Source organism: Pseudorasbora parva, chromosome 1, assembly GCF_024679245.1.
Source record: "Pseudorasbora parva isolate DD20220531a chromosome 1, ASM2467924v1, whole genome shotgun sequence".
Lineage (NCBI taxonomy): Eukaryota > Metazoa > Chordata > Actinopteri > Cypriniformes > Gobionidae > Pseudorasbora > Pseudorasbora parva.
The window spans coordinates 62863350-62890063 of NC_090172.1; the positions used below are offsets into that span (position 1 = coordinate 62863350).

General features: G+C 40.5%; 1 protein-coding gene across 1 annotated transcript in view; it reads left to right on the forward strand.

The window, feature by feature from the left end:
• The first annotated feature begins 6832 nt into the window (after positions 1-6832).
• LOC137071707 (Fc receptor-like protein 5) overlaps positions 6833-26714 on the forward strand; it is a 173284-nt gene continuing 153402 nt past the window's right edge. Inside the window, exons 1-4 of the mRNA XM_067439929.1 lie at positions 6833-7228; positions 10197-10404; positions 14843-14944; positions 21924-22190. Of these exons, the coding sequence (XP_067296030.1) occupies positions 6833-7228; positions 10197-10404; positions 14843-14944; positions 21924-22190 (973 nt within the window). The remainder of the gene's footprint in view (positions 7229-10196; positions 10405-14842; positions 14945-21923; positions 22191-26714) is intronic.

Below are 26714 nucleotides of genomic sequence, written 5' to 3' on the forward strand. Positions count from 1 at the left end.
TCGGAAGTGTGTGTGTGTGTGTGGGGGGGGGGGGGTATATATGTAAGTGTTATACCATTTTTTTCCTGAACTTTGTCTAATTGATGGCTTTTATTTTTGCTTAATTTGGTTAATATGCTATTTATGTAAGTTATTCTGTTTTTTGTTTTTGTTTTTTGAATACGGGGGACAAATTAAAATGTTATAAAAAGTGTGGAAGACACGTCCTCTGCATAATCTATACTCATGCAAGTAGTTGAGATGAATCCGATGTGTGTGTGTTGATATGAGTTAGTGTTGAATGATGCTGTATCTTTAAATAAACTCCATCAGAGGCTCAGAGAGCTTGAGAACAGTGACCGAACACACAATCAGCTTCTCTATCACTTCTCATTCTCATGCCCGCCTTCTTGAAAAATAACTGCAGTATTTGGAGACTTAAATCTCTCATAGATGTGTCTGAGTGTCATTACATCTGACACAGTAAACCAAGTGGACTCTGCCATCAAAAGATGTTTAAGCTTTTCTCAGAACTCACTTCTCTTTTTTCTGACACACTTTACAGTTATTCTTTAAAAAGATTTTGAAGTCAGTTCTCCCCGAGTTAAGACTGGTGTTTTCGCGGAATAACCTACGTATGTTGACATTTGTTCAGCATTTTGATTAATATTTTGATTAACATTTTATTTCAACCCAGGCTCATTGGAAATACGTTACTCTGCCTACATTTTATCAGACGTTACTGATCGCTTTTGGGGATTTTCTTCACACAAATCAATCGTTTGGCCTCAGAACACTTGGGATATTTGTACTTTCTGAATAAATTATGTATGCAGTCGTATCTGCCTGTTATATCCTGTTTTTTTTTAATAATATACAGATGGGTAGGTTTAGGGAAGGGTTTGAGCTACGCGTTCAAAATGTGTCTGAATATGTGTGTGTGTCCACAAGGTAAATGGATTTATAAACATACTAAATTATGTTTTTTTTTTTGAAAATGTAAAAATGCAGAATGTTTCTTGTGATGGGTAGGTTTAGGGGCTGTGTGTGTGTGTGTGTGTGTGTGTGTGTTGGGTCGGTTTAGGGGTAGGGGCAGTGTAGGGGGATAGAATGAAACGGCGTTGATAAACACGCTAAAAAGCGATTATGCGTCTTGATAGCACGCCAAAATGGCATACGAATTGCCGTGTCATATATATGCCATTTCATGAGATCAGTCTGGGAATGGAGAAAAAATATTACCACTTAGCGCCTCCGGTGGCGTAGGCAGAATTTCATTTGTATTTTTGGTCGGACCTGGGCAAAAGTGAGCGGCACTGGGAGGGTGGGACGGTTCAGTCCAGTCAGTGTCACTGTCAACATAACCCAAAACTCTACACAACCGCTCCATATACGAGCAGCAGTTACAACACACTTTTGACCCTTATTTCCACTTTTTACAACATTTTCTTCATTTTTATTGATATGATATGTGATAGGAAAAGAAAGTAGAGTAAATAGTCAAACACACTTCATTAACTCACAGGCGGGAGCCACATGAGACAACTGACACCTAATTGCCTAAAACAGCTGTCAATCAAACTTAACCATTATGCAAAAACCACACAGACTTTTTATTATTTGTATTATTTAAGATGTTATAATAATGTTGTAATCACGTTAAAATTGAAGCATATGTTATTTAACAAATATTTGTATAATACACTGGGGGGGGGGGGGGGTCTACTCATCATAGTGGGCGTGCCCAACAGGCCCGCCCGCTGTCTCAGCCTCTGAAATCTAGAACTAGCAAATGATCTTGAACTTGAGCACAGTTAAATGGTTCCCGTTCTTCACCTAATTAATGTCAAGCTCATATAAAAGTGCACCAGTCATCGTCCAAATCCTTTCATTTATAATGTTGAGCTGCAAGAATAGCGTAGATTTCCAGAACCGTGCAATACCCCGACATGGGAAAGTGTGTACGTCTGCTCAGACCCTGACGTGACGCTGAGCACTTTTCTACATCAGAGGCATTAAACATTATAGTGTTCTCACACTCTAAGTTCAAATCTGTGAGTTCTGTAGCTTTATTTCTAGTGAAGAACCGGTGGTGTGAAACACACATTATTGCATTTAACACATGTATGCACGTGTTTTAAAACACACTAAAATACAATCTGTGCGTGCGAACACTTTATAAATGAGGTGGTGTGTGGTTCTTTTAACGAGATACAAATACCTTTTGTGTAACACAGAGTCTCGTCCTCTAGACCCACAGCTGCAGTATACAGTGGGGCAAAAAGTATTTAGTCAGCCACCAATTGTGCATGTTCTCCCACTTCAAAAAGATGAGAGAGGTCTTATTCAGCTATAAGAGACAGAAAGAAAAAAAATCCAGAAAAACTTTTTTTTTGTTTGTGATTTTTAAAGAATTTGTTTGCAAATTATGGTGGAAAATACAGGTTCTTCTCAAAAATTAGCATATTGTGATAAAGTTCATTAGTTTCCATAATGTAATGATAAAAATTAAACTTTCATATATTTTAGATTCATTGCACACCAACTGAAATATTTCAGGTCTTTTATTGTTTTAATACTGATGATTTTGGCATACAGCTCATGAAAACCCAAAATTCCTATCTCAAAAAATTAGCATATCATGGAAAGGTTCTCTAAACGAGTTATTAACCTAATCATTTAAATCAACTAATTAACTCTAAACACATGCAAAAGATTTCTGAGGCTTTTAAAAACTCCCAGCCTGGTTCATTACTCAAAACCGCAATCATGGGTAAGACTGCCGACCTGACTGCTGTCCAGAAGGCCATCATTGACACCCTCAAGCGAGAGGCTAAGACACAGAAAGACATTTCTGAACGAATAGGCTGTTCCCAGAGTGCTGTATCAAGGCACCTCAGTGGGAAATCTGTGGGAAGGAAAAATTGTGGCAAAAAACGCTGCACAACTAGAAGAGGTGACCGGACCCTGAGGAAGATTGTGGAGAAGGACCGATTCTAGACCTTGGGGGACCTGCGGAAGCAGTGGACTGAGTCTGGAGTAGAAACATCCAGAGCCGCCGTGCACCGGCGTGTGCAGGAAATGGGCTACAGGTGCCGCATTCCCCAGGTCAAGACACTTTTGGGCTACAGAGAAGCAGCACTGGACTGTTGCTCAGTGGTCCAAAGTACTTTTTTCGGATGAAAGCAAATTTTGCATGTCATTCGGAAATCAAGGTGCCAGAGTCTGGAGGAAGACTGGGGAGAAGGAAATGGCAAAATGCCTGAAGTCCAGTGTCAAGTACCCACAGTCAGTGATGGTCTGGGGTGCCATGTCAGCTGCTGGTGTTGGTCCACTGTGTTTTATCAAGGGCAGGGTCAATGCAGCTATCAGGAGATTTTGGAGCACTTCATGCTTCCATCTGCTGAAAAGCTTTATGGAGATGAAGATTTGGTTTTTCAGCACGACCTGGCACCTGCTCACAGTCCCAAAACCACTGGTAAATGGTTTACTGACCATGGTATTACTGTGCTCAATTGGCCTGCCAACTCTCCTGACCTGAACCCCATAGAGAATCTGTGGGATATTGTGTAGAGAAAGTTGAGAGACGCAAGACCCAACACTCTGGATGAGCTTAAGGCCGCTATCGAAGCATCCTGGGCCTCCATAACACCTCAGCAGTGCCACAGGCTGATCGCCTCCATGCCACGCCGCACTGAAGCAGTCATTTCTGCAAAAGGATTCCCCACCAAGTATTGAGTGCAGAACTGAACATAATTATTTGAAGGTTGACTTTTTTTGTATTAAAAACACAAAATTATTATTTTTTTGAGACAGGAATTTTGGGTTTTCATGAGCTGTATGCCAAAATCATCAGTATTAAAACAATAAAAGACCTGAAATATTTCAGGTGGTGTGCAATGAATCTAAAATATATGAAAGTTTAATTTTTATCATTAGATTATGGAAAATAATGAACTTTATCACAATATGCTAATTTTTTGAGAAGGACCTATTTGGTCACCTACCAAAAAAGCTAAATTCTGGCTCTCACAGACCTGGCTTGTTTTCATACATGGCACCATTAAATTCTGTATATTTATTCTAGTTTTCTAAAATCTATTAATGATTCAATATCAAAAGACAGTGGCAATGTCCAAAAACCTAGGCAGCTGAGTCGCTGCCTTATGAGGCAATGGCTTGTAAGGAAGCGTTTGTTCATGAAGGCACCTCACAAAACTGATTTCGGACAGACTTCTAAGGCAGTGTAACACTTTAATGATCTACAGCGAAATAGAGCGAGCTTTGGTGAGAACTAAACACATATTTAATTACTAAATTAGTAATTTCTCGCTAGAAATGACATCAGAAGTGGAAAATCTTGGTAAAGAAACGTACATTTACACACAAACGGACCAGCAAACGCAACTTTCGGACGCCATCTTTTTCCCCAGCTCAACTGCTCAAATGGAAAGCACAGGATTGTGGGATATCAAAGGCAGCGAATGATACATGTATGATGCCTTCAAAAATCACATGAAGGTCTCTCAGGAGACAGAAAGTGAAGCTAACATTAGTTTCAGACGTGGCTTGATGCCTTCCTGCCTTGAAATGTGTCCTCCGAAGGTAGCATTTTCCAGAGCTGTGTCCCAACTCAAGGGCTGCGTCCTTTGAAGGCCGTGACCTTCGAGGTGCGCACCGAGTCATTATAGTCTGATAATAAAACAAATGAATCAACATTAGGTCCAGCCATGTAAACAGTTACAGTACTTAAATGTCTATGCAATGTAAATACTATATCCACACATATAATACAAATCAGGTTCATCAAACATAAATATCTTAATAAACACTGCTATAATCCTTTGAACATAATCTACAATTACATAAATATGAATATTAATACTTGGAGAAATATAAGGAGCTTCACCTATCTCACTGACCAGTTGACATTAAACTTTATTAAAAATGGTTTACAGAAGGAGCAATGGCGCCATCTTCTGGTCAGACAAGTCTACTACTCAAACAGCATATGGTCTCGTGAGAAAGATATTAATTCCTTTAACTCAATATTATAAACGTAACCACGTAAATTATACATCAGAAGGCTCACACTATTTAACTTATAGTACAGTGTTTGAAGGCATCGTTCTATCACTATAAATCTCTCTCAGCACGCTGACACATGATAATGCATAGCAATTCTTCAATATTTATAGAAACACAAACACAGCAAGTCACTTACCTTCCGTCATTAACTCAACACATGAACATTGGAAGCTGGATTTCTCAGAAAGGACTAAAGAAGCGGCACAACACAGATACGTAGTCTAAATTATGCTGTTGAACTTGAACTTGTTTCTGTAGGCTACCCACTAACCACACATTTTCTCTTCCGAAAACACAAAATAAGAGTCTTAAAGCGGCAGGCACCCAGAAATGTCAGAGCCTTTTAAACAGTTAAACACATGCAGTGAATATAATGCATTGCCTGCACTACATTTGTGTGCCTATAATATGTTTCATTTTTTTTTTATTATTATGAAAATGAAAAGAGGCAGAGTGGTGTTTTATCATATATTTTGTTTTATTGTAGCCTAAAATGTACAGTTCTACACTTTTAGTATCAAGAACGCTGCTGTTCATTAGCAGAGTAGCCTTGACGTGTGTCCTCCCGCCCTCTGGAGTTCGTTCTCCAGTCGACCTTGGCAAGTCTGAATTACGCACTTGGTATTGAGAAACATATTCTAGGCAACAATAAAATGAAATATGTCATAAAACACGAGCTGCCTCTTTTTTACTTTTTTTTTCTTCATAAAACAAAAAATTTAATCATTTTAAGCTACAATAAAACTAAATTATGTCAAACACCACTCTTCCTTTTTTTCATAAAAAAAATAATAATAATAAAAACGCATTTTAGGCTATGATAAGATGAAATGTCATAAAATATGAGCTGCCTCTTTTTTTCTAAAAATAAATAATAATAAATTTAGCCTATAATAAAACGAAATTGTCAACATGCCACTCTTCCTTAAAAATAAAAATAAAAAAAATAGGCTACAGTAAAAAGAAATACAAAACTCTGCCTCTTTTTTTCATAAAATATTTTTAAACATATTATAGCCACACAAATGTGGTTCAGGCAATGCATACCTTGATTATATATGCATATTTATGTATAACAAAACAAACTATAAAAAACAACCCTGCTTCTTTTCTCATGTTTCTGATATTTGATGTTTAACCACATCAGAGTCAGCGGCAGACGTCAGGAGGTGTAGCCGAGGAAAGGCTGCTCTTGGCGGGTTAACGAGCGCTGAGCACCCGCTGATCGACTGGATCTCACTACTCCGAAAACGGCAAACCAAATTGCCAATTAGACGCTCTCTTTATAAATACATGTAATCATTAAACAAGTACACTCACGCCTGAAAAGTCTTAAAACTACATTTTTTGACACATTAACAGTATTTTTTAATTACACATGAGTTTCTATGTGGGTTTCTCATCCGCTATTGACGCTTGCTGGTCGGTGCGAGATGCATTCTGGGATGTCTCTTCTCGATGCGTCTTTGATAAAAGGGGCGGATCAAACATTGGCGACGAGGATGTTGCCACAAGACCTCACTCGTTAGTTAAATCCGAAAGTGAGTTAGAGGACCGTCACTCAGAGTAACTTCAGTTTATTGAAAAGTTTAGCTGAGATAGGAGACTTGCGTTAATGATGGGCGGGACTGCTACAGCGATCCAGCCACGTTGGGCCCACGGTGGACAAGATCGCTCAATGCATTTGAACTTTTTGCCAATGGAAAGGGTTTGATCCTGACTGAAAAGACGGAGAGCCCTGCTGTTACATCATGCTGGAACAGACATGCAGGATATTTTCTCCACACTCGCTGACACAGGAGGGCTTACAGACGCGCAGGCAGTAACGGCAGGGAATGCATACTTTGTGCCTCAGGTAAACACAGCGTTTGCAAGACAGACGTTTTATCAGCTAAAGCAGAAAATGGGACAGACCGTGCAGCAATTTGCCGCATGTTTAAGGCAAGCCGCAAAAGATTGTGATTTTGGAGCTGATAAAGACAATCAAATAAGGGATTCTGGTTTGAGTCGGTGCAACTCCGAATATGTGCGTAGAAAATTGCTGGAGGAAGGAACAGATTTGACATGTGCTCGCACCCTTGAAATCGCAGCGCAGTGCGAACGTGTCGAACAGCAGATGGCAGCATTGCACATTTCCCCAGAGGCTGAAGGGAAAGAGACGGTGAGTGTTGTATCCAGAAAAGGAGTGAGAGATCAGAAAAAAACGAATGCAATATAGCAAAGGAAGTGCAGATTTAAACAAAACGTGCTACAGATGCAGCCAGAAGGGTCATTTTGCAAAAGATTATAAATGTCCCGCACGTGGAAAATCATGTAGAAAGTGCAACGGAAGATTTGCCAAAAATGTGTACAACAAAGGAAAGCTCAAAACAGACAGTAAAAAGAGTTGAATCAGATGAGAGAAATCAAGGATTTGCATTTGTTGTAAGAGAAGAGAGCAACATAACAGTCTCAGTTGAAGGTGTCAGGCTACCCATGTTAGTTGACTCAGGAGCAACGAGCAACATTTTGGATGAAGGAACATGGGAAATGCTGAAAGAATAAAATATTAAATGCGGTTCTGCCAAATCAGATAAAAAGCTGTATGCATACTCATCAAGTGAGCCCCTGCCTGTGAAAGGAATTTTCTGGTGTGAGATTGGAATCGGAAAACGCAGCACAACAGCTGAGTTTACAGTTATTTGCGGAAAAGAGGAGCCACTGCTTGGAAAAGACACATCAGTGAAATTAGGAGTGCTGAGGATTGGAGCTAATGTTGCATCGGTGAGTGATGTGAAGTCCATGATACGACAGCAGTACCCCAAATTGTTCGGTGGAGTTGAAAAAACTAAACACAAAACAAGTCAGCCTACACAGACAGCACAGTGATGCCGGTTGCACAGCCCCTTAGGCGTGTTCCCTTCCACCTAAGAGAGGCTGTTGAGGAAAAAATAAATGAGCTGGTCCACATGGACATTATTGAAAATGTCAATGGAGCCACCCCTTGGTAAACCCCATTGTCATTGTGCCCAAAGCAAATGGGGAAATAAGGATGTGTACTATGCAGAGAAGTGGACAAATTGGTGTTTATGGGCCTGCGGTTATCAGTGAAGGGCATAGCCTGAAAATGCTTCAGAGGTGAGAAGCTTTCTCGGTTTAGCTAGATATAGTAGTCGTTTCATCCCTCAGTTTGCGAGTATCTCAGAACCTTTGCACTGACTGACAAAAAAAAAGACACCAAGTTTCACTTTGGAAATGATCAAAAGAAAGCTTTCGAAACTATTAAGGATAAGGTGGCCGAGGCCACAACTTTGACTTACTTTGACAAGGACGCACCAACAAAAGTCACTGCTGATGCTTGACCAAAGGGCATCGGAGCAGTACTAGTACAGGACCATAGAGGAGGAATGGTTCCTGTCTGCTATGTGAGCAGAAGCTTGACAGAGTGTGAACAAAGGTATTCACAGACAGAGCGCAAAGCACTTGCTCTGGTGTGGGCATGCAAACGATTGCACCCTTACGTTTATGGTCGGAAGTTTGATCTAGTCACATACCACAAAGCATTAGAAACAATTTATAGCCCTCACTCAAAGCCTTATGCATGAATCGAAAGGTGGGTTTTGATATCAAAACCCTATGATTTCCAGGTGATTCATTTACCTGGAACACACAACAGTGCTGATCCTTTGTCACGCCTGCTGGGCCCATCAGCCAAAGGGGAGAGACACATACATTTCGCAGAGAAATATGTGCGGGTTATAGCTGTTTGTGCGACACCCAGGGCCCTGACCACAAAGGAAGTCGAGCAGATCTCAGCATTTGATGTAGAATTAGAGAGCCTGAGAACGGCCATCCAAACAGGTTGTGTCAATGACTGTCCGGCATATGGCCATATTGCAGGTGTGCTATGTGTCATAGGTAAAGTAATACTCAGAGGAACAAGAATTGTTTTGTCACAGTTGCTGTGAGGAAGAGCATTACTCCGCATTCACACGGGGCAAAGGCGTTAACGCTTTCCATTTACTTTGAATGGGTGACATCATCCGTTGCCGAACTGAATTGTGGGTTCCGTCGCAACGCTTCACTCGCGTTGCAAGCGGCAGAAGTTAAAGATTTCTCAACTTTTCAAGTGCCAGCGCAGGCGTCATCCAATCAGATCGCCGTATGCAAATATCCTACAGCAAACGCTAGCCAATTGCGTTCATAACTGCTCAAACAGTGAACCATCCAGACGCAACTCCCGGACCAGAACGTGATATTCTCCCCGCTGTCGGCGCTTTTTCAAGATTTAATGTACTTAACAGCTTCGAGCACCTGTGCAGTGCACTGACAACAACTACACAGGCAATCGCACTCACACATGCAACCAAATCGGCATCCATTTCGTCTCACAGACTAGCTGTCATAAAAAGGCGCTTTTTTGTGTTGTGATTTGGTCCAAGCGGAAAGTTAATGTGATTGGCTGTTGTGTCTATTATCGCGTCAGCACCCAGCTTCAGCCACGCCCTCTGTCAAGCGTTAACGCCTACGCCCCGTGTGAATGCGGCGTTACAGTTGGCTCATGAGGGTCATCTTGGTGTTGTTGGAACAAAGCAACACCTGAAAACAAAGGTTTGGTGGCCTGGAATGGACAAGGCTGCAGAAAGATTTGTGAGGATGTCACGGCTGCCAGCTGGTAGTTAACCGGATGTTCCTGAGCCACTGTCGCCCACAGTAATGCCTGAAGGACCATGGAAAAACTTAGCCACAGACTTGATTGGTCCTTTACCTGATGGACATTCGATTCTGGTTGTGGTTGACTACTACAGCAGGTACTACAAATATGCAATCCTCAAGTCCACAACGGCAGAACAAGTGACTGACAGGTTGGAAGACATTTTCGGTCGGCACGGACTTCCCTAAACCCTCAGGTCATTGTGGACCGCAATTCAAGTCCAGTCAGTTTCAGACATTTTGTCAGGACAATGGAATCCACCAAAACGACTCCAAAGTGGGTGCAAGCAAATGGAGTAGTGGAAAGACAAAATGCATCACTGATGAAACGAGTTCAGCTATCCCAAGCTGAGGGCCAGGATTGAAAAAAAAGAGCTGTGCAAATATGTGACTGTATACAGATCCATACAACATGCCACAATGGGCCTCTCTTTCAGAGGAAGATGAGAGGAAAATTACCAGACATCACAACACCACACAGTGATCTTGAAGCTCGAGACAAAGACACAGAGCAGAAAGGAAAAGCCAAGATATATACAGACCACAGACAAGGTGCCAAGACATCAGACAGAGAGGTTGGAGATCAAGTGCTTGTGAAGCAAAACAGACAAGTTCACATCAACATTTCACTGCACACCTCACAAGGTCATACGCAGTCAAGGTAACAGTGTTGTCATTCAGTCACCTACTGGAGCGAAGAATGCGCGGGACACAACATTTGTCAAGAAGTTTCTTTCTATGGAAAAACCAACAGTGATTGGTGAAATGGGATGCGCTCAAGAGCCAAGTTGCGATGAGGAGCAAAAGGGAATTGCAGAGGAATGGAAAAAGAACTGTGAAACAATTCAGAGAGAAGAACAGAGTCCTAAACCATGCAGCCGCAGAGACAAATCAAATTGCCAGGAAGGTTTAATGTCATTGAGTGACTGGTGAAATTCTAAAGCATTGACGAGAAGATATGAGATGAAAAAAAGGGAGTAAGTTTGGGTTCAATGAGTTCATAGACACTAAAGGTTGTGCAAAAAAAAAAAAAAACAGAAGTTAAATTTAGAGTTATATTATGGTAGTGCACCAGTCCTGTTTTGAAAGCATCCGCTTGTTAAGTTGTGACGTAAGGGACGCCATTTTTGGGTCCAAGCCTCGACTCGTTTTACTTGGGAATGCCATTGACGCCCGTTTATGAGCACAATTTTTTCATATTAAACATCAAACATTTAAAAAAGTTTAACATTTTAAATACTTACAGTCTACAAAACATTCTCTATGGTCACAGCGTTACAGACATTAATGTTTTAACGATTTATGAAAGATGAATCACTGTCTGGCCATCTGGAATTTTGGTATGGAAAAAAAGGTTATTATTATAACTTTTTTGTATTATTACACCACATTTTGTGTGTATATTAGCACCGTTTGTAGTTTTTCTTGTGGTATAAGATGACCCGGAAGCGCTGCCGCGTGACGTCAGCCTTAACTACCAGATTGCTGATGTTCTATGGGTTAAAACCAGTATGTTACATGTGTTGAATGGGCTGAACTGTTTTAAGTAACGGCAATGAGAACTTGTTTAGTGGGTTAAGTTCATATGTAAGTAGAGGGGAGATGTTGTGTATTGATGTGACGTCATCAACCTCATCACGTATGGAGGTGAAGAGTAAAGGAGGACGAAAGTTAAAGCTGGTGTCTGTGTGGTTTGATCCAAAATAACTAGGAAAGTTATAACAGTATGCATATTGAGAAACGGCCAGTGTGTGTGTGTGTGTGTGTGGCCCTGTCCCAAATGGAACACTTCATGTGCACCTTTGTTCTTGTGCAGGCACATGCAGAGGGGGAGCTTTGGGTGCTCGAGCCCCTGTCCTTTTTCAAAATAAATCAAAAGTGCTCCTTTCAGACAAATATTAATAATAATATTTGTGGTCAATGGAACAAAATTAATTTGACTTATAATAACACGACAATGTGTACAATAGTAAAGAATGGCTCAAAAGTTTTATTTTTATCGGTTTATTTTTCAAATCAGTCGGTCTGAGCCGTGGCCATGACGCATTGCTATGGGTTGCGTGCGTTTTAGCGGCTGATTTTCCACAGTCTGTTCGGAAAAGGCTCTCGAGCGGCCCATATATGGTTCTCTCAGAGACCGTCTGTGGTGGCTTTACGGGGAAAAAATAAACCAAATTTTTTTTTCATCAATAATCAAAGCTAATGTGTCGATTTAATTAATTTAAAGACCGAACTGCCCGACTTAAAAATGTTGTGGGCGGGGCTAAGTTTGGCTGGCATCCAGGCTATAACTTTCCCTTTAAATCTGCAGATTCACCTTATGTAGACTTTAATCTCTTTAAATATCACAGAATAGCTATGTCAGTCACTTTCTCAATAAACACAAGATGTTTTTTTTTTTTTATAATTCGTTTCAGTGGAAAGCGGCTAAACTGAACGAAGATCAGGAATATTCCCGTAATTTAAAAGTTAAAATGAAGAAAAAATTCAGGAATATGAATAATTACCTGATTAGTAATCAACACTCCTGTTACCCTCAAGTTTGATAAATAAATATTACCCACCAGGGGCAAATTGACCCCAGCAATTTAAACTAGAATTTTTTTTTATATATTTTTTAATACAAAGGTATGTGTCTTAGATAATTTATGTCTCTGTTGACTACTTAAACAGCCTTTTAAATTGACATCCACCCTTCACCCCCACCACCCCACCCCTTACACATCCAGAATCGACAATGGACACATTTGCAAATCACCATAAACTCTTACTGATTGACCTAAAATGGGAAAAATATATGGTGTTTTATTATATTTCTAAGTATAGATTTTTGTAATTTATAACATTTGAAAAGAAAAACTGTTTATTTTATCAGTTATATGTTTGGTGCCAATTTGATCCCAGGAAAAACAAACTAAATTTACACCATTCAGAAGGATTTTATTTTCACACAGAACATCATTACAATTAAACCATGAGGAAGAAACACAAAACAGTTCATTAACTGAAGAAAGCAAGAAAGATTTACAAAACCACATATAAAAGTAAATTTGAGCATTGTGTCAGGAATTGTTTTATGAGACTAAGTGTGCAAATATATGAGTTAGACAGAATATGAACAGCATATTGTTTTTTACACACAGCTCACCATAAGGTACATTCCAGCCTTTTGTCTGCACTACTTTGCACATGATGTGCAAAAAGTGTGTGTGTGCTCCTTGCAGATTATTTTTTGCATTCCACACGTGATGCTTGGGGTCATTTCGGTTGGGATAGACCGGGCACCTGTCACGAACCAGTGGAGTGTGAGTGTCCATTTGGATTTCCTTCACTACAGTTGCAGCAGCCGTTGATGCTCTTGGAAAGTTGTGTCGTCTCTCAATGTAAGGTTTCGCCAGCTCATAACCCAGCTGCTCCAGGAAAATTCTCCTTCGACTCAGTTTTCTGCTGTTCCAGTTATGCGTCTGATATTATATGTTATTATATATTTATTATATGGGGGCAACTGCCAAAATGAAGAGAAGTGCTGCACTGCGGACTATATTTAACTGCTGGTCAGTGAGGGATGCAAAAAAAAAAAAGCATGTACTGAGAATGTGGTATGGGAATATTGTGTAATAACTAAGTACATATATTTAGCTAGCTAATTCATTGAAATGTATTTAGCTATATCAACAAATTACCAAAGCAGTCGTCTGTTTTGCTAGTTCATTTTTTCAATAGCGTCTGTAATTATCAATGACAAAAGTATTCACATCGGTGTGTGTTTTATTCCTAAATTAATCTTACTTTTGAACGAATTGTATAAATGAACAATTTTAAGTGGCTCACTCATTTAAACAGTGAATTTTAATACTTAATTTCTTTCATTTTATAATCTCTAGAATTGTATGAATGATTATACACAAATTTCATAAGGTTATGAGGTGCATATTCTCTTAACATGTTTTTAACATGTTTTTATAACATATTCGACGTAAATATACCAGCAGGGTAGAAAAGGGAGATCGGAGGTAAAGAAAAACAGCAGCTTTGTAAAGTTAGGCTGTACAGACAGACAGACAGAGAGACAGACAGACAGACAGACAGACAGACAAAAATGATACACTCAATATATATATATATATATATATATATATATATATATATATATATATATATATATATATATATATATATATATATATATATATATATATATATATATATATATATATATATATATTTATATTTATATTAGTTCAATGTTCAAACCAAATATACGCCCTTGATGTGACTAACACAAAGGTAGCAGGACTCAGGTCAGGAAGGAGCAAATGTCTGCTACCTCATCTGTTATTCAGTTTGCATATTAGAGCCACAAAGAGTTTATATGTAGTAAGACTCTGCAATGTGTAAATTCTGCGGTACATCAATTTCTGAAGCAAAGGGGTTTTGGACAGACATTTTTGAACTCGGTGTCGACTCGGACTCGAATGAGCTGGTCTCGACTACAACACTGATCGTTAGTGACGGCCCTGACTGAAACGCCATGGTAAGCTACTGCATATAATGTTATGGCTCCTGCCATTATTAGTGATTACCACTTTTGGAAGGTAAAGGGTCTGCCGGTGGTTGAGAAGGAGAGTCAACACTAGGAAACTCATTCTCCTCTGAGGAGCATGCCTCATAATCAGAGTCCTCCTCAATATTATCATCTGTCTCAGACACATTCTCCTCTATTCCACAGTCAAAGATCTGAGACAAAATCTCACTGACAGAAAATATTTGCTTTGATGTCATTTTTGAATGAGATACCTAGAGAACAAAGACAGAGCACAAAAAGAAATGGTTTAGAATTGCTTCTGTTCACACTTTTATAATGTTACCCCCCCCACCCCCCTAGGCCCCCAATAGCACAGGAAACATCAAAGTTTTCATGATAATTATGTCCCATGTGAACCATCAGTTCACACACGAATGAGCATCAGAACAGAAACACACTCTCAGTTCATGTGGAATAAACTCTAGACATGTGTCAGTGTGTGATTGCCATTGTGTTGAATGAATGGAAACGCTTTATATCTGTTTCTTCTGCTTTCAGTGCTGATGGCCCTCGTTCAGTCTGAAGAGGTTGAACGAATTCAGACGGATGCTGATCCTCCACCTGGATCTGATTATGAAGACACTTCTGAACCCAGTGAAGGTACCGTGCATTAGTTTAATACATTTAATTTAACAAATCTGAATTATATTTTAGTTTTTTTGTTTTGTTTATTCATCATGGATCACATCAGGGTCCTACGTTTGCTCTTTGCTGATGCTTATGTCCATATTTTTGTGTGACACATTTTCCCACATCATCATCATCATCATCATCATCATCATCATCATCATCATTTGTCTGTGCAGTTCCCCGTGCTGCTGTTTCAATCAATCAATCAAATAATCAATCAAATCAAATAATCAATCAATCAATCAATCAAATCAACCACTCACACACTCACTCACTCACTCAATCCATCAATCACTCAGTCTTGCAGTTGTAAAGCTGTTCAGTCAGACACTGATTTCATAATCACCTTTAGAAAACAAATGAGTTCTGCCCAGTGAGAGTTCTGTCTGTAAGTATGAGGTGTTGCTGCAATTGTTTTTTTCTCTGTATTTTTTAAATAATTATTAATTTAATAATTAGTTACATTTACATAGTGCTTTTCTGGGTACTCAAAGCGCTTTACATATATAAGGGAGGAATCTCCTCAACCACTAATGTGCAGCATCACCTGGATCATCTGACGGCAGCCATATTGTGCCAGAACGGCCACACACACACACACACACACACACACACACACACACACACACACACACACACACACACACACACACACACACACACACACACACACACACACACACACACACACACACACACACACACACACACACACACACACACACACACACACACACACACACACACACACACACACACACACCCACACACACACACACACACACACACTTACACACACACACACACACACACACACACACTTTTGTTCTTCTGAAACCTGCTGACAGTAAACAGCTCCATCTACAGGTCAGACGGGGTTATTTGTAAAGGACAGTAGCCTGACAGCAAGGAAATGAAAGAAACATGAACTATTAGAGGATGAAAAAATACACAAATTATGTGTAACATTAATTTAAACATATTTTGTCAGTGCAAAATACAAATATCTAGAATAAATTTCCCATGAATGTGTTTTAACATGGCTTGTGAACTGACAGCATGTCCTGTGTAGAGTAGACTGAGCTCTGATGGAGCTGTGAAGGCAGCACAGATGATCTTTATCCCACAATCCTGCGTTCCCATCCGGTGATATTTGAGCTAGAAAAAGAAAGATGGTGTCTAATAGTTGTGGTTCCTGGTCAGTTTGTGTGTGTATACGTGTGTTTTTGAACGTTTTCCCCTTCATTTAGTAAAAAAACGAAATGAAAAAAAAAAAACATTATATCCGGGGAACAGTGCGGTATGTCGTCACGTCAAGACAGCATATGTTGCAACAACAACACTGCAGTGAGCTAACAAATATTAGCATTAGAACCAACTGCCTTGCCCCCAAACAGCCGACCATTGAGTCAAATGAGGTCGAAATTTTAAAAAGACAAAGACGGCAATAGAGCAACTGACAAGACTAAGACTGTGTGTAAGCTATGCCATGCTGTCATTCCGTACACCATATCCAACACATCAAACATGAACCACCACCTTCAAAGTCACCATAAAAATGTGAAGACGGCCCCGGAGAAAACGAGCCTACCGAAGGGACAGCTGACCATGAAACAAGCACTGACACCTCCTTCAACTCCACGTGCAAAACAGATAACCAGGCTCATTGGCGAATTCATAGCGGACTATATGGCTCCATTTAACATGGTAGAGAACAGAAAATTCATCCAAATGTTCAATGTGCTGGAGCCCAAGTTTAAGATGCCATGTCGAGGACATTTTTCAGAGAAAGTAATCCCGGAAATTTACAATGAAACCAAACAAAGCGTGAAAGAGTATCTAAAGAATGCCGACTGTGTCGCCCTGACCACCGACAGCTGGACCTCGCGTGCAACACAGAGTTATATAACCATCACGGCAGAAGTCATCAACGAGAAATGGGAGAGAAAAAGCTTTGTATTTTCTCTTTGTGCAAACTTATGAGCTAAGTGAATCAAAAATAAATAAGTTGTTGTTATACAGTAATATTTTCTTCTTTTTTTTTTTCTTTTTTGATATCGTATCGTGACGTATCGTATCGTAACCCTGGCATATCGAGGTGCATCTTAAGGTGAGTTTAAATGTATCATCCCATCCGTATTGCACACAAAATAATATTTTTAGCTCCAACTGTTGCAGTCTGTCAGTCATATAATGCATGTGAATGGAAACAAAATCCATAAGAGTTAATAAAATATGCACAGAGAAATCCATATCAAACCCTGCGGCTTGTGGCGACACATTGATGTTCTAAGACACAAAACAATGGGTTTGCGTGAGAAACCAAACAATATTTGTATAATTTATTACTTATACTTATTACGTCCAATAGCCTTCAGCGCACGATCACTTGAGGTCAATATACACAATCTAGCGTGGAGATATTCCGGTGCTCCGTGTCTTAGGACATCTTAGTGTCGTCACGAGCCGCAGGGTTTAATATGGATTTGTCTGTGCATGTTTTTTTTGCTCTCGTAGATTTTGTTTCCATTCACACATATTATACGACTGACAAACTGCAGCAGTTGGGATTAAAAATCTTCATTTGTGTTCTCCTGAAGAAACAAAGTCACCTATATCTTGGACCCCCTGGAGGAAAGCAGATAAACATCAAATGTATATTTTTGGGTGAACTGTCCCTTTATTGGCTTTAATTGTAACACTAGTCTGTTAATGTTTTGATACTAATAAAGAACTTGACTGACTTTACATGTTTCCATCCAAAAGCAATTATCTGTCTTGTTTTTTTTTTTTTTTTTTTTTTTTTTTGGAGAACTGTACCCTTGAGAAAACCTGTACCCTGTGACATCCATAATGTTGTGTGTAACCTTTACATTTACACTTGTATTAGTTGCAGATTTCTTATGTTGTATTACAACATCTGAGTTGATAATGAGGGTTTAAATCTAAAAATGTTTTTACATTTACACATTTCTGAATTTGTATTTCATGTTTTGTTTCAGTGTTTAGTTTGAAATGCTTTCAAAATGTTTTGATCGAGATTAAGATGCTGTCTTAAACATTTAAACCTGAGAGAAGCATCAGCTACATGTTTCTGTATGTGCTTTTTTATTTCTTGTCAATAAATTACCCTTAACTGCACATTGGCACAGTATTATTTTGTCACATTATAAAAGCAACATTTAATTTAATTTAAAATAACCTGCACTGCATAAAACAAGTAAACTGTATTTAAATGATCAGTGATTTAAATTAATATAAAATATGGTAATAACCAGCACTGTATAAAACAAGTAAATGCATTAAAAAGAGTCAATAGATTTACTTTATTATATTAACTACATCAAATTTGTAAGTGTAAAATTACTCAATAAAATTTAACAGGCCAAGTTATATACTTGTGCACTTTGTAAATTTTATTCAGCTTAGTTATGATTCGTGCAAAAACTTGCAAAATCAAAATTGAGTGAATTCTACTTATTGTTTTTTTCAGTGTACTTGTTTATATTTTCATTTTGCTTTTTATACTGTTTTGTTTTGTTTGAACACTGGGCTTATTCCTGTTGTGAATTAAACACCTTTGTATTGTGTAAGGGCATGATTAAACAATAACTACTGTAGTTTAAAAGCCACTTTGTGTTTGTTTTGTTAAAGCAATTCATATGGCATGCATAGATATGACATACACATTTATAATACTCCAGAGAATACTGGATTCACTCAAGGCTGAGAACATCTCAACTAACTATACACAGAACATAGTTCCACAACATGCTGATACTACATCTAATACAGAAATGAAGTCACTCTATTCTCAGATAAAACATCTTTAAAACAGGTACTTTGGATGGAAATCCTAACAGTCCCGTAGAAAGGACCTTATGTGACCCTAAGGTCAGGCTGAAATAGGCATCACATTAACACACGCTGAGGGGGTCTTCTTCCTCAACATTAACACACGCTGAGGGGGTCTTCTTCCTCAACATTAACACACGCTGAGGGGGTCTTCTTCCTCAACATTAACACACGCTGAGGGGGTCTTCTTCCTCAACATTAACACACACTGAGGGGGTCTTCTTCCTCAACATTAACACACACTGAGGGGGTCTTCTTCCTCAACATTAACACACACTGAGGGGGTCTTCTTCCTCAACATTAACACACGCTGAGGGGGTCTTCTTCCTCAACATTAACACACACTGAGGGGGTCTTCTTCCTCAACATTAACACACACTGAGGGGGTCTTCTTCCTCAACATTAACACGCTGAGGGGGTCTTCTTCCTCAACATTAACACACGCTGAGGGGTCTTCTTCCTCAACATTAACACACACTGAGGGGGTCTTCTTCCTCAACATTAACACACGCTGAGGGGGTCTTCTTCCTCAACATTAACACACACTGAGGGGGTCTTCTTCCTCAACATTAACACACACTGAGGGGGTCTTCTTCCTCAACATTAACACACACTGAGGGGGTCTTCTTCCTCAACATTAACACACACTGAGGGGGTCTTCTTCCTCAACATTAACACACACTGAGGGGGTCTTCTTCCTCAACATTAACACACGCTGAGGGGGTCTTCTTCCTCAACATTAACACACGCTGAGGGGGTCTTCTTCCTCAACATTAACACACACTGAGGGGGTCTTCTTCCTCAACATTAACACACACTGAGGGGGTCTTCTTCCTCAACATTAACACACACTGAGGGGGTCTTCTTCCTCAACATTAACACACACTGAGGGGGTCTTCTTCCTCAACATTATCACACGCTGAGGGGGTCTTCTTCCTCAACATTAACACACACTGAGGGGGTCTTCTTCCTCAACATTAACACACACTGAGGGGGTCTTCTTCCTCAACATTAACACACACTGAGGGGGTCTTCTTCCTCAACATTAACACACACTGAGGGGGTCTTCTTCCTCAACATTAACACACACTGAGGGGGTCTTCTTCCTCAACATTAACACACGCTGAGGGGGTCTTCTTCCTCAACATTAACACACGCTGAGGGGGTCTTCTTCCTCAACATTAACACACACTGAGGGGGTCTTCTTCCTCAACATTAACACACGCTGAGGGGGTCTTCTTCCTCAACATTAACACACGCTGAGGGGGTCTTCTTCCTCAACATTAACACACGCTGAGGGGGTCTTCTTCCTCAACATTAACACACGCTGAGGGGGTCTTCTTCCTCAACATTAACACACACTGAGGGGGTCTTCTTCCTCAACATTAACACACACTGAGGGGGTCTTCTTCCTCAACATTAACACACGCTGAGGGGGTCTTCTTCCTCAACATTAACACACGCTGAGGGGGTCTTCTTCCTCAACATTAACACACACTGAGGGGGTCTTCTTCCTCAACATTAACACACACTGAGGGGGTCTTCTTCCTCAACATTAACACACACTGAGGGGGTCTTCTTCCTCAACATTAACACACGCTGAGGGGGTCTTCTTCCTCAACATTAACACACGCTGAGGGGGTCTTCTTCCTCAACATTAACACACACTGAGGGGGTCTTCTTCCTCAACATTAACACACGCTGAGGGGGTCTTCTTCCTCAACATTAACACACACTGAGAGGGTCTTCTTCCTCAACATTAACACACGCTGAGGGGGTCTTCTTCCTCAACATTAACACACACTGAGGGGGTCTTCTTCCTCAACATTAACACACACTGAGGGGGTCTTCTTCCTCAACATTAACACACGCTGAGGGGGTCTTCTTCCTCAACATTAACACACGCTGAGGGGGTCTTCTTCCTCAACATTAACACACACTGAGGGGGTCTTCTTCCTCAACATTCACACACTGAGGGGGTCTTCTTCCTCAACATTAACACACGCTGAGGGGGTCTTCTTCCTCAACATTAACACACGCTGAGGGGGTCTTCTTCCTCAACATTAACACACGCTGAGAGGGTCTTCTTCCTCAACATTAACACACACTGAGGGGGTCTTCTTCCTCAACATTAACACACGCTGAGGGGGTCTTCTTCCTCAACATTAACACACGCTGAGGGGGTCTTCTTCCTCAACATTAACACACACTGAGGGGGTCTTCTTCCTCAACATTAACACACACTGAGGGGGTCTTCTTCCTCAACATTAACACACACTGAGGGGGTCTTCTTCCTCAACATTAACACACACTGAGGGGGTCTTCTTCCTCAACATTAACACACGCTGAGGGGGTCTTCTTCCTCAACATTAACACACACTGAGGGGGTCTTCTTCCTCAACATTAACACACACTGAGGGGGTCTTCTTCCTCAACATTAACACACACTGAGGGGGTCTTCTTCCTCAACATTAACACGCTGAGGGGGTCTTCTTCCTCAACATTAACACACGCTGAGGGGTCTTCTTCCTCAACATTAACACACACTGAGGGGGTCTTCTTCCTCAACATTAACACACGCTGAGGGGGTCTTCTTCCTCAACATTAACACACACTGAGGGGGTCTTCTTCCTCAACATTAACACACACTGAGGGGGTCTTCTTCCTCAACATTAACACACGCTGAGGGGGTCTTCTTCCTCAAGGACGGGTCGGTCAGCGCCCTGACACAGACATCCAAACGGCACCTAGAGAGTGGAACTGACAAATACACAGCAAGCAAGCACACCAAAATCTCTCAAATCACTCGGATAAATATAAAGGAATTATAGTTAATCCGATTTATTAAAAGTATAAATGGTTATGACTTTGATTAGTTTTGATTCTAAATGTTCATATTGATCATAAAATGGTTCTAAAGGATATTGATCTCAAAAAGAGACAACTGATGTCCAACGTGACCCTTCTCTGTTCTTTAAAATATCTTCTTTTGTGCGGTGACATTTATGAAGAGTTTAGGACAGATCGAGTCAATTCACTTCATTTGATTTTGTGAGATGCTTAATCATAACTTCTGTTTGTGCACTTCTTACAGAGACACCTAAAGCTGTTCTGACTGTAAAGTCTAAACCATCACAGATATTCAAAGGAGAGACTGTCACTCTCACATGTGACGTACAGGGGGAAGGATGGACATACGGATGGCAGTGTGATGGTGAAGATCAGCGCTCTAATGAGAAAGAGTTCAGGATCACTGCAGATCACACACAGAGGTGCAGGTGTAAAGGCTGTAGAGGATCAGGATCAGGATCAGGATCAGTCTGCTCTCACTGGAGTGATGAAGAGACTCTGACTGTGACGGGTGAGTGATCATCACTGTATAATTCAGAGGCAAAAAGTAAGTATTGAAAAAAATCTTTGGTGCAGCCATTTTAAAATTGAATTGGATTATTAAAAAAACATTAATTAAAAATAACGTCCATTATTAGTTTTAGATTTAATTATGAATGTAAAGGATTATATATATACAAACAAATGATATAAGATTAAAACTAATATTTATTTTTAAATGTATTGCGGTCTTGGGGTAATAAGATATGATAGATATGACAGAATAAGTTAGGCTTTTAAAGGTGTCATGAACTGGCTTTTTTATTTTTTATACTGTTGTCTGAGGTCAACTAATGACGTTTGTGTGGTTTTTACAATAAAAACATCATAACTAATAAGTAATAGGTTATTATCTCCACTGGTATTGAGGCTCTCTCCTGAACGCTGGGTTTTGATGGGCGTGTCTCTGGAGACTTGGACGTAAACGCCCACGGCTAGGATTGGATAAGGTTTGCATATTTAATGAGCTCAGCTCCTGTCAGTTCAGTTCACATGAGCGAGGGATTGATTTGAAAGCAGCAACCAGAATAATTATCTGACAGGGCTCAGTCTAAAAACATATTTATCAAACAAACACAATGATATATCTCATATCAACCTGCAATTTTCTTTCTTTCTTTTATTTATTTATTTTTTATTACTCGGCCCGCCTGATCGGTGGATATAAACGTGAACCGCACACACATCAGCGGGCTCTTCAAATATCAAGTCAAGAGAGTGAACAACAGATCAAAAGATCTGGCCCATAACATTACATCTCTGATCTGATCTGTTCTGATCCCGATTCGCAATGAACCAACAAATAAAGGATTCTCCAGCCTGTGAGAACTTTTGGTGGACTCAGGGAACTAATTATTGTGCATGCACTCACTCCAAATGCTATCTTCATTTCTAAAATCTATCTTCATCTAAATTTGTTTTGTTCATTAAATGCCAAATTTGTCTTTTTAAAAGCATTTCTAAATTCAGTTTTTTATCAACATGTAAGCAATATTGCAAACGTTTTTCGCAAATCTGTAATGGAAACGTGGCAACTATTGACCACAACATACTTCTAGACAGGCTGGAAAACTGGGTTGGGCTTTCTGGGATGGTCCTTAAATGGTTCAGATCATACTTAGAAGGGAGAGGTTATTATGTGAGTATAGGAGACCATAAGTCTGAGTGGACATCCATGACATGCGGAGTCCCAGAAGGGTCAATTCTAGCACCACTCCTGTTTAACCTGTATATGCTGCCACTGAGCCAAATAATGAAAAAGAACAATATTGCTTACCACAGCTATGCTGATGACACCCAGCTCTACTTAGCACTGTCACCTAATGACTACAGCCCCATTGACTCCCTGTGCAAATGCATTGATGAAGTTAACAACTGGATGTGCCAAAACTATCTTCAGCTAAACAAAGACAAAACCGAAATCACTACATTTGGAAACAAAGATGAAATTCTAAAGGTGAACACATATCTTGAGGCTAAAGGCCTGATAACAAAAAATCAAGTCAGGAATCTTGGAGGATTTTGGAGTCAGACCTGAGTTTCAGTAGTCATGTCAAAGCAATAACTAAATCAGCTTACTATCATCTGAACAATATTGCAAGATTTAAATGCTTTGTTTCCAGGCAAGACTTAGAGAAACTGGTTCATGCTTTCATCACCAGTAGGATGGACTATTGTAATGGCCTTCTCACTGGCCTTCCTAAAAAGACCATTAGACAGCTGCAGCTCATACATTTACATTTACATTTACATTTAATCATTTAGCAGACGCTTTTATCCAAAGCGACTTACAAAAAAGGGGAGAGTAATAGAAGCAACGGAACAGACAAGGCCAAAAACCTGTAAGAGCTGTAAGAAATCTCAATTAATTAGCACAATACACAATTTTTTTTTTTTTATTTTTTTTATTTTTTTAAAGACAGACATCTACAACAAAAACTCACGTCCGCACAGTGCCGAACACTGGATTTTGATAGCTAAGATAGCTACAACCCATTAGGACTAAGGCTGTTGCCCCAGCTGTTGTCGTTAATGCAGATTCAGTGGCCCAATGGGTTGGTTTTGTATTCTAGCTAAACGCGCAGCAATAGCCATCTACAACAAAAACTCACGTACGCAATATACAGAACACTGGATTCTGATAGTTATGATTACTATGTAACATACCCGCCTGAAGGCGCAAATCCGGATGAGAGACGTAGATATGATCCCGGAGTGTACGCTTTTGGTCGTTGCTGTGGTGATCAGTAAGTGCTATTCTGTATTGGTCAAGTGCAAATGGAAAAGATGTGTCTTAAGATGTTTTTTAAGAATGGCTACAGACTCGGCAGCACGAATTGAGATCGGCAGGTCATTCCACCAAGTAGGAACGGTCCAGGAAAATGTCCGTGAGAGCGATTTCATGCCTCTTTGGGATGGAACCACGAGGCGCCGCTCGTTCGCAGAACGCAAGCTTCTGGAGGGTGTGTAAGTCTGAGCAAGTGAATTTAGGTATATTGGTGCCGAGCCAGAGGTTGTTTTGTAGGCGATAACTAGTGCCTTGAATTTGATGCGAGCAGCCATTGGCAACCAGTGCAGTTTGATGAAGAGAGGCGTAACATGCGCTCTCTTCGGCTCATTAAAGACCACTCTCGCCGCTGCATTCTGGATCAGCTGCAAGGGTTTGATAGTGCATGCTGGAAGCCCAGCCAGAAGAGCATTACAATAATCCAGTCTGGAGAGAACAAGAGCTTGAACCAGGAGTTGTGCAGCCTGTTCTGATAGGAAGGGTCTAATCTTTCTAATGTTGTATAAAGCAAATCTGCAGGACCGGGCTGTTGCAGTAATGTGGTCAGTGAAGTTTAACTGGTCATCAATCACAACTCCAAGGTTTCTTGCTGTCCTTGATGGAGTTATGGTCGATGAACCAAGCTGAATGGAGAAATTTTGATGAAGTGCTGGGTTGGTTGAGAAAACAAGTAATTCTGTCTTTGCAAGATTGAGTTTAAGATGATGCTCTTTCATCCAGTCAGAAATGTCTGTCAGACAGGCAGCGATACGAACACTGACTGTAGGATCATCTGGTTGAAATGAGAAGTAGAGTTGAGTGTCATCCGCATAGCAGTGATAGGAGAAGCCGTGTTTCTGAATGACAGAACCTAATGATGACATGTAGATGGAGAAGAGAAGTGGTCCAAGGACTGAGCCCTGGGGAACCCCAGTAGCTAGATTATAAGACTTAGACACTTCACCTCTCCATGACACCCTGTAGGACCTACCAGAGAGGTAAGACCTGAACCACTGGAGAGCAGATCCTGAGATCCCCGTCCTCTTAAGTGTTGACAGGAGGATCTGGTGGTTAACTGTGTCAAAAGCAGCAGACAGATCCAGCAGAATGAGCACTGAGGATTTGGAAGCTGCTTTTGCCAGTCTCAGTGCCTCAGTTACCGAGAGCAAGGCCGTCTCAGTCGAATGGCCGCTTTTGAAGCCGGATTGGTTGTTGTCTAGGAGGTTGTCCTGTTCAAGAAACATAGAGAGTTGATTGAACACAACTCGCTCAAGGGTCTTTGCAATGAAAGGCAGAAGGGATACCGGTCGGTAGTTTTCTAAAAGTGCTGGATTCAGAGAGGGTTTCTTAAGCAGTGGGGTTACCCGAGCCTGCTTAAATGCTGTGGGAAAGGTTCCCGTGTGAAGAGAAGTGTTGACAATGTGAGTGAGTGCAGGAGTGATTGAAGAAGAAATAGCCTGAAGGAGGTGAGTGGGAATAGGATCAAGTGGACAGGTAGTAGGGTGATTGGAAAGGATGAGTTTAGAAATATCTGCCTCGGAGAGTGGAGAGAAGGATGGAAGCGTGTTCGTGTTAGTTGTTGAGATGTGCGTGTCAGTTAGTGATGAGGAGAACTGTTTGCTAATGAGAGCTGTTTTGTTGGTGAAAATTGATGCAAAGTCATCAGCTGTAAGAGTTGATGAAGGAGGGGGAGGAGGTGGACAAAGGAGAGAGGAGAATGTTTTAAAGAGTTGGCGAGAGTCAGAGCAATTGTTGATTTTGTTGTGGTAGTATGTTGTTTTAGCAGTCGAGACATTTGTAGAGAAAGAAGAGAGAAGAGACTGATAAAAGGCAAGGTCAGTATTGTTTTTAGATTTATGCCATTTCCTCTCTGCCGCCCTGAGTCCAGAGCGATGTTCACGGAGAACTTCAGACAGCCAGGGGGCAGATGGGGTGGGGCGGGCTGGTCTGGATGAAAGGGGGCAAAAACTGTCTAAGGAGGATGTTAGAGTGGAGCAAAGAGTGTCAGTAGCACTGTTAGTGTCCAGTGCTGAGAACTGAGCAGGTGGAGGGAGTGAAGATGAAACCATAGTGGATAGGCGAGAGGGAGAGAGTGAGCGTAGATTACGCCGAAAGGTAATCTGTGTAGGAGTATGTTTTGTATCAGGAGTCAGTATGAGGTTAAGAGTGATGAGAAAGTGGTCTGAGGTGTGTAATGGAGTAACTAAAGTGTTGTCTGTGGAGCAGTTG